The 9,519-nt window shown below is 46.0% G+C and overlaps 1 protein-coding gene across 1 annotated transcript in view; it reads right to left on the minus strand.

The window, feature by feature from the left end:
- TRPM4 (transient receptor potential cation channel subfamily M member 4) overlaps positions 1–9,204 on the minus strand; it is a 44,795-nt gene extending 35,591 nt beyond the window's left edge. The window contains exons 1-4 of the mRNA XM_081166121.1: positions 9,036–9,204; positions 8,870–8,937; positions 1,961–2,138; positions 1,320–1,500 (exon numbers count right to left, since the gene is read on the minus strand). Coding sequence (XP_081022247.1) covers positions 1,320–1,500; positions 1,961–2,138; positions 8,870–8,937; positions 9,036–9,062 — 454 coding nt within the window. The 5' untranslated portion in view covers positions 9,063–9,204. The remainder of the gene's footprint in view (positions 1–1,319; positions 1,501–1,960; positions 2,139–8,869; positions 8,938–9,035) is intronic.
- Between the last annotated feature and the right edge of the window lie 315 nt (positions 9,205–9,519).

Raw genomic sequence — 9,519 nt, forward strand, 5'->3', positions numbered from 1 at the left:
TTTGTCCAGGCTTTTTCAAGCATCAACTGTCATTCTGCCCTTCGGAGGCTTATGTATGCATTTACTGCCACCTCTCCTGTTTTACATGTTTATTGCCGTGATAGTTGATTTATTGTTTTAATTGTTTTGCTGATGTACAGCTCAGTGAGGTTGTTGTTGTTGTTATCGTTTACAGAATGCGTGAGGGAATCAAAGGACAGGATTTGTCCCACAGCCCATCCGTTGTTCTTTTTAAAATTATTTTGGTTTTTTTGTGTTACAGCTACAGTGTAATAGCCACAGAACGAAGTTTACATGTATAATTATTACATTTTCCCCTAGGTCAAAATTGAGCAATAACCCCCACAAAACCCTACTCGAGCTCCTTGCCTTTTGCTGCGTTTTGTTGTGTGTGCGGGAGGGGGAAACTGTGGGGGAAACTGGCGCTGCATCTTTCAAGCTATCTTTTAAAAATACGTCTATAGCTGCGTCTACACAGTGCTTCCAGGACAGCCCTGCGGTGTTTTCCAAGCACAAATGGACCTTGAGGGAAGGGGGCAGGAGCTAGCAGCATGCGGCTAGGAAGGCTCTGCTTTGTGATTGGAGGAGGCAACAGAAATGGCATAGACGAATGCGACGGGTCCTAAGAAGCCTGCTCCTGCTCCTGCGGCTGAAAGCTGCTTTGCTTCTTCACAGAAAGCATGTCGACAAAAATGTTTAGGGGTATGCGTGCCGCTGCGTCAGATTCACAAAATGTTTAGGGGTACGCGTACCCCTGCGTTCCCCCACGGGATTGTTATAATAAAAGAAATCCCTATGGAAAAGCGTGTTTTAAAATTTCCTGCCCTCTGGCGCCATCTGGTGTTGCATGTTTATAGCGCATCCAAATAGCTGTTTCTTTACTAATGTTGACGATTCCCTTAATATTTTTTTGTTTGTTTTATATACAGTACAGAGCAGGGGTCAGCAAACCTTTTCAGGAGGGGGCTGGTCCACTGTCCCTCAGACCTTGTGGGGGGCCGGACTATATTTTGAAGGAGAGAAAAAAATGAACGAATTCCTATGCCCCACAAAGAACCCAGAGATGCATTTTAAATAAAATGACACATTCTACTCATGTAAAAACACACTGATTCCTGGACCGTCCGTGGGCTGGATTTAGAAGGGGATTGAGCCGGATCCGGCCCCCGGGCCTTAGTTTGTCTATTCACGGTACAGAGTATCAGCAGGACCAGGAATCACACTGGCCCCAGTGCAGTGTTTTGATCACATGAGTCTGAAACACCAGAGATGAAAGCGCAAAAGTGTGGAATGAAAACAGGCCACAGGGTGGTCCTTACCTGTGCTCTGGGCGGCTTTGACGAGCCCTTTTCTCAGCACATCCTTAAGCCAGGCCCTCACCCGTACCTCGCCTTCGCCCCCTACCACTGATACCACCAGGTTGGGGCGCGGGATTTTCCAGTGGTGCATTACCAGGCCATAAGCAGCAGCGGGGTCAGACGTGTCAGACAGGCGAATGAACTGCAGTGGGAAGAGGAGTGAGAATGTCGGCTTCAAGATCTCCACCCCCATCGTTCTGCCCGGACACTGAGGTCCAGCTCCGAGGGCCTTCTGGCGGTTCCCTCGCTGTGAGAAGCCAAGTTACTGGGAACCAGGCAGAGGGCCTTCTCGGTAGTGGCACCCGCCCTGTGGAACGCCCTCCCACCAGATATCAAAGAGAAGAACAACTACCAGACTTTTAGAAGACATCTGAAGGCAACCCTGTTTAGGGAAGTTTTTAATGTTTAATAGACTATTGTTGGAAGCCGCCCAGAATGGCTGGGGAAACCCAGCCAGATGGGCGGGGTATAAACAAACAAACACACAAACAAACAAATTATTATTATTATTATTATTATTATTATTATTATTATTATTATTATTATCTTCGCCCATAACTCTGCCACCTCCGTAATCTATCCCCTTCCAGGAAAAACCTTACCTTGCTGGGTCTGCGGCCGGTGCCCACAAACTTCACCTCGCCATAGGCATCGGTAGGCCCCTCTGTTGTGTGTTGGGCCGAGTCCCATTTGCTGACAATGGCTGCTCCAAAGGCGTCTTCTGTGGCTACAGCGATGTGCTTGCTGCGAGGGCTGCCGCACTGGCACAAGCAAGGACCCCTACGGGATGGGACAGCACAAAGGAGAGATCTGAAAAAGGCTGTACCCCTAAGTTTTTCCGGGGGGGGCATAGACAAAAGCCTGTTCTCCTTTGGGTCCGCACCTTGGGTCAAGAAGGGCCCCGGCAGCTGAGAAAAAAGTATATATATAAAAAATGTACATGTGGAGTTAGGGATGGTGGAGCAACTCCGTTTGGTTTTAAACGCAAATCTATTGAATTTGCAGTTTCCGAAATACTAAGAGAACTTAAAAAACAACAACAGCCATCCTTCAAAATTCACACTTTTCCAAGTTTTGTACAAAATCTGAGGGCCACGGGGCAGTTTACAAAATCAAAACACGAAAACACGTACCATAGTAACAAACAAAAACAATACCCTCCCAGTTACAGGCCGTAGAATGTTTAATTAGCCAAAGGCCTGGGGGAAGAGGAATGTTTTTGCCTGGTGCCTAAAATTATGTAAGAAAAGGTGTCAGGTGAGCCCCCCTGAGGAGAGCATTCCGTAAGCGGGAAGCCACTGCAGAGAAGGCCCTGCTCACAGGTTGCCTCTGAATTCTGCACCAACTGAAGTGCTTAAGTTACAGATGGGTAGCCGTGTTGGTCTGCCATAGTCAAAATAAAAAAAAAAAATCCTTCCTGCTACAGGAAGGATTTTTTTTATTTTGACTATGGCAGACCAACACGGCTACCCATCTGTAACTGGAACCATGGAAGGCACCACATTGAGCCGCATGAAATGGAAGTCCATCAACCTCACCAAGAAACTTGCACAGGTACAGACTGATATCTTCTTTCTTACTAAATGCAAGAACCTGGACATTATACCCAAGGGTCTTAGAATTAAGAACCCTCTACAATCCACGTATCCCACTGAATATGCAAGAAAACGCTACAGGAAGGATTTTTTTTATTTTGAAGTGCTTAAGATATCATTGACTTCCCTTTTTCTCTTTCCATTGTTCATTTTACATATCAAAAATCCCTGCATATTTTACAAAAACTATACCATTTAGTACAGTGGTACCTTGGGTTACATACGCTTCAGGTTACAGACGCTTCATGTTACAGACTCTGCTAACCCAGAAATAGTACTTCGGGTCAAGAACTTTGCTTCAGGATGAGAACAGAAATCATGCTCCGGCGGCGTGGCGGCGGCAGGAGGCCCCATTAGCTAAAGTGGTGCTTCAGGTTAAGAACAGTTTCAGGTTAAGAACGGACCTCCGGAATTAATTAAGTACTTAACCAGAGGTACCATTGTATTCATTATTGCATCCATCAAAATTTATTTACACTGTTGAAACGGTTCGAAAACCAAGGCGCAGCTTCCGATTGGCTGCAGGAGCTTCCTGCACTCAATCGGAAGCCACAGAAGCCGTTTCCGCCATTTGGCTTCCGAATGGCGTTCGCAAACCGGAACACTCACTTCTGAGTTTGCGGCGTTCAGGAGCTGATTTGTTTGGAAGCCCAGCCGTTAGAGAACCAAGGTACTACTGTATTCTGTCAACTTAAGTTTCCACACTGTCTTCAGTGGCAGCCCCACGTATAATGTGGTGCAGTAATTTGGCCTAGAGGTTATCAGAGCATAGATGACAGACGTTAGGCTATTCCAGTCCAGATAAGGGTGCAGGTGGACCACCAGCCAAAGCTGATGAAAGGCACCTCGCACCACCAAGGCCAGGCGTCAGCAAATTTTTTCAGCAGGGGGCCGGTCCACTGTCCCTCAGACCTTGTGGGGGGCCGGACTATATTTTGAAAAAAATAATAATGAACGAATTCCCTATGCCCCACAAATAACTCAGAGATGCATTTTAAATAAAATAACACATTCTACTCATGCAAAAACACCAGGCAGGCCCCACAAATAACCCAGAGATGCATTTTAAATAACAGCTCACATTCTACTCATGTAAAAACACCAGGCAGGCCCCACAAATAACCCAGAGATGCATTTTTTTAAAAAGGACACATTCTACTCATGTAAAAACATGCTGATTCCCGGACCGTCCGCAGGCCGGATTTAGAAGGGCGATTGGGCTGGATCCGGCCCCCGGGCCTTAGTTTGCCTACCCATGACCAAGGCCTTCTGGACAGCAATGGATTGAGAAGTACCCCAAGTTGCATACCTGCTCCTTTAGAGGGATAGAGTATGGTAACTCCATCAATAGCAGGCAACCTTCCTATTCATCTGATCTAGGGAACCACCCACTAACAGTGTCTCCCGTCTTATCTGGCTTGAGCTTCAGTTTATTGGCTCTCATCCACTACCAAGGAAATGCCTTTAGGACTTAGGTATCTTGTGTGGGGACCTGATATATCTTGTCTTTCGCGTGCACATGCATTTTCATGTACACAAACACTAAGTATGTACTCTCCAGTCACGTGCAGCCTTTGATTCTCACCCATTGGCGAGATTCACATTGAACTGTTAGCTATAACCGAAACAAAATTTTAAAAAATTCCTTCCGGTAGCCCCTTATAGACCAATAATACAGCAAGCACGGACAATAATACTTAGCATGGACGCTGGCACCAGAGCCTGCAATAAACCCAGATGCCAACTTTGCTGCCACATACACCCAGACAACACCATCACTGGACCCAACAACATCAAACATACCATCTCAGGCCTATTTAATTGCTCATCTTCTAAGACTGTGTATGACATCAAATGCCAACAGTGCCCTTCAGCTCTCTGTATTGGACAAAGAGGCCTACAAACCCTACGCCAAAGGATAAATGAACATAAATCTGATATCAGGAGTCACAAGACAGAGAAACCAGTAGGAGAACACTTCAATCTCCCAGGACATTCTATGCAAGATCTCAAAGTAGCTGTCTTATTACAAAAGAATTTCAGAAAGAGAAGTTGCTGAATTGCAACTTATTACCAAACTTAAAACGATGGAGAGACCTGGTCTAAATAGAGACATTGGATTCTTATCTCATTATACATGATAAAGCTATTTTTAGCTATCTCACCTCTTGCTTTTTCCTGTAAGATCAATTTAACAGTCATCAACAGGTTTACCACACCTATCAGCCAATCACCCATTCCCACCAACCTTCTGAGTAATACCCCTCCCCATCCTCTCACTATATATAAGGGTCTGGTGCATAGCTGTCAACGGTTCCCTTTTTAAAATGGAAATTCCCTTATTCCGAATAGGATTACTCGCAAGAAAAGGGAAAAATTGACAGCTATGGTCTGGTGACTTCTGTTTCAGTGTATCTAAGGAAGTGTGCATGCACATGAAAGCTCATACCAATAATGAACTTAGCTGGTCTCTAAGGTGCTACTGGAAGGATAAAAAAAAAAATTTGTTTCGACTATAGCAGACCAACACGGCTACCTACGTTTAACTGTTAGCTATAACAACATTGTAGGAGAAGTTTGCTTGTTTAATGCTTTTGCGTGCAAATAGTATCAGATCCAGGCTGTGTGCCTAGGCAAATTATTTCCTAGCTTAAATGCACGGTGCTCACTTCCCCTCAAGCCAGCTCATAGCGTACTGAGACACTGAACATAGAAAAATGTGTTTTGAGTCGATACAGTTCTGCAGTGGACACAAACAGAGCCAACAACATAACTTATGAAAAAAGGAAACTCTTGCGATCAAATTACTTGCACCACTAGTGCAAGTCGGTCATTTTAGACTCTGGACTTAACAGCCTTAGGTCACGTCTGCAGCATATATTTGAAGCGCTCTGATGTCCACTTTAACAGCCATGGCTCCCTCTGCCAAGAATCCTGGGAACTGTAGTATGCTGAGGGTTATTAGGAGACGTGCGGCAGAGGAAAGTGAGGGGCAGATGGAGCTTGTCCAACTAGGAAGGTACCCCATCGAGGAGAAGGAATACTCTGATCCTTCACTTCCTTGCAGGATAATCGTTTGGAGAAGAAAAGGCTAAGGAGTAAACCCTACCCAAATCTAAAGTGGAGTCCTAAGATGGTTGGGTGGCACCTTGTATGCCTCCTTCCCGCAACGTCTGCAACTAAGCTGGTGCCAAACGTATTGCACTGCTTTCCTTTGGACCACATCAGCGATGCTGAGAGGGGGGTCTTGTCATCTGGGCAGCCCAGGACCTCTAGACACACGTCCCAGGGAAGTCACTTGGGTCCTGCTCATGCAGCTGTTTGACTTCACCCCTGGAGGCGGACTCCATTGTCTCTCGAGACAGATAGGTAAAAGGTAAAGGGACCCCTGACCAGTAGGTCCAGTCGTGGCCGACTCTGGGGTTGCGGCACTCATCTCGCTTTATTGGCCGAGGGAGCCGGCATACAGCTTCCGGGTCATGTGGCCAGCATGACTAAGCCGCTTCTGGCGAACCAGAGCAGCGCACGGAAATGCCGTTTACCTTCCCACCAGAGCGGTACCTATTTATCTACTTGCACTTTGATGTGCTTTCGAACTGCTAGGTTGGCAGGAGCAGGGACTGAGCAACGGGTGCTTACCCTGTTGCGGGGATTCGAACCGCCGACCTTCTGATCGGCAAGTCCTAGGCTCTGTGGTTTAACCCACAGCGCCACCTGCGTCCCTCTCTCGAGACAGATAGATGCCAACAAAAAAATTACACGGAACTACGATTCCCAGCAGGCTTAACAAACTGCATTTCCCATCATCATCATCATCATCATCATCATTATTAGACAGCTGTGTGTGAGAGCCATGTCAGCTAAAATGACATGAAGAATGCTTTAAATGTGCAATGCGGGTGTGACTCTAGGCACTCATCACAACCTTTCGAAGGTAATGTCACCTCCTGGCCTCCTGCTCCAAAGTCCTGCTCTGGTGGCACCAAGGAGTCTACTAATCCGTTTACTAACACACACCCTTCTTCCGGAATCAATACCAGCACGATTGCAGAGGAGGCTACATTTTTAAGCAAGCTGTTAACAGGCTGTGTGTGGTAACGGTTTGCAGCACAGCTACAGTTCCATGATATGAGAGTTGCAGCATTGCAAGAATAGACGAGTTTCCCAGTTTTCGTTTGTAAAATGTAGGAAGGGGTGCAATGTGTCTCTCTCTCTCTCTCTCTCTCTCTCTCTCTCTCTCTCTGTGTGTGTGTGTGTGTGTGTGTGTGTAAAGGGGAGAGATGATGGAAATCGGTGTATGCATATGTATACACTGGTCCATGGGGTCACGAAGAGTCGGACACGACTAAATGACTAAACAACAACAACATACGTATACACACACACATATGTATACAGTGGGGTTGCCATGTGTCCCACTTTACAGGAAGCAGTCCTCTCTTGGTAAGGCTACCTGATCCAAGTCTGAATTAAAAACAAAGAACTATACAAAGGGACGGCAAGGACCTTGAAGCTAACCATCATTACCATATTATTTGCTCTATAAGGCTCACTTTTTCTCTCCTAAAAAGTATGGGGAAATGTGTGTGCGTCTTATGGAGCGTATGCAGGCTGCACAGCTATCCCAGAAGCCAGAACAGCAAGAGGGATTGCTGCTTTCACTGCGCAGCGATCCCTCTTGCTGTTCTGGCTTCTGAGATTCAGAATATTTTTTTTCTTGTTTTCCTCCTCCAAAAACTAGGTGCATCTTGTGGTCTGGTGCGTCTTATAGAGCAAAAAATACGGTACTTAGCAGCACCTAGATCAGCCTTTCTCAACCTGTGGGTCCCCAGATGTTGTTGAACTACAACTCCCATCACCCCTAGCTAGCAAGGCCAGAGCTCAGGGATGATGGGAGTTGTAGTCCAACAACATCTGGGGACCCACAGGTTGAGAAAGGCTGATTTAGATAGTGCAGCAAGCAAGCACTCAGGTCACCTCGCCCCATTCCCCTTCCCCATCCCACAAAATGCCCTGCATTTGTATTTAAATTGTAGCAATTATTTCTAAATTTGCATCTAAACCTAACAAACCGTCATACACAAATTATGTGCCAATTTAATGCTGATTTGTGTCCTCTTTAGATGCATTTCCTCTCTGGTTGTTGTTGTCTGGCGATGTGTAAGTGGTCATCCTAACACAGAGAAACCACTGGAGGAAACTGATGCCGAGAGGTGTTAGGCAGAGAGCACAATGGACTGGGAACGGGATGAGGAATCATAGAGATGCAGCTAATATCTGGCAGTGCTGGGAGGAAGCAGAAAATAAGCTAGGGGTGCAATATAGGAGTGACCAAGGAGTAGAGAAATATGTCTGTTTCAGTTTCTCATCTTTCCAGTCTTAGGTTTGCACATCAGTTTTAGGGGGAAAGAAGTTTTTTTAAACGTTTCCACATCAGTTTTTAAAAGTCCTTATCGGCATTTTAGAGCAAATATTCAATTCATCAGAATTTTAGTGCAATTTTCTCCCAAGCTACACATGCTTCCATGCAATTTCCCCTAAGTATTCATTTTTGCAAAGCAGTTCCTACTAATTTTTTAGTATGCCATTTTCACTAACGTAGGCATTCACCTGTTAGCGTGTGTGTGTATGTACACACACATTTTGTACGTGCCTGAGAACTACATTGCAAAATTCAGAGAAGTGAAAATTCCAAAGAACAGCTGTGCTGTGGTTTTTATATTGTTTCGGAAAGTGTGAACCGGCTAAGTTTGCCATTTAAAAGAGAACAGAGTCAGATCCCTCCCCCACCCGTAGCAGAAGCACAGGAGAAGGGGAGGGCTATGATAACACAAACCCTAGGATCTGGAAGTTGGGGTTTCACACTATTGCCTATTCTGAATCTTGATGAGGGCAATAAAACCAGGCTTTACTCACCCAAGTTCCCCCGGTTGCTCGATAAACGTGGTGCAGACTTTCTTCTTGAAGAGTTTGGGGATCCATGCCTACGGAGAAATCGGGAGTTATGGACACAACAGTCCTGGAAAACCACCAGCCCAGGCCCGTAACTTGGATCACCCACAAAACCGTCAGGGATCTGTACCTGGTCTTTCTTGATAGAATTGGCCATGGAGCGGAAGAATGGGGCACAGCCGCTGCCAGATTGCAGCCGGCGTTTCTCCAGGCACTTTCTCTGGTGTCTCACCCGGAATGAGTAATTGAAAGACCGAGCAAGGTAGAGACAGCTTCAGATCCCACCCACAGGCGGCGGCAGAACCCCACCCTACCTTGGAACTTGCCTGACCGGAAAAACGCTTCAGACAGAAGTATAGAGTTCACCGGGGCAGATTTTGATCACAGTTACTTTCACAGCAATGCTTGGATTATTGGGGTGCGTGCGTGTGCTTCCAGGGATAGCCACTCCTTTAGTCCTCTTTGTTTTCGTCACAATCACACCTCCCTTCCCGCCAGCCATGTTCGGTTCAACTCATTCAGCCAAGTTTTGAGAAATGGAGATAAGTAATTATGTGTGAGCTGGCGTTCTTTCATAATTAAGTTTGATGTTCACTTTCCTACTTTTCCACCAC

Source organism: Podarcis bocagei (genome assembly GCF_964188305.1).
Source record: "Podarcis bocagei genome assembly, chromosome: 13".
Taxonomy (NCBI): Eukaryota; Metazoa; Chordata; class Lepidosauria; order Squamata; family Lacertidae; genus Podarcis; species Podarcis bocagei.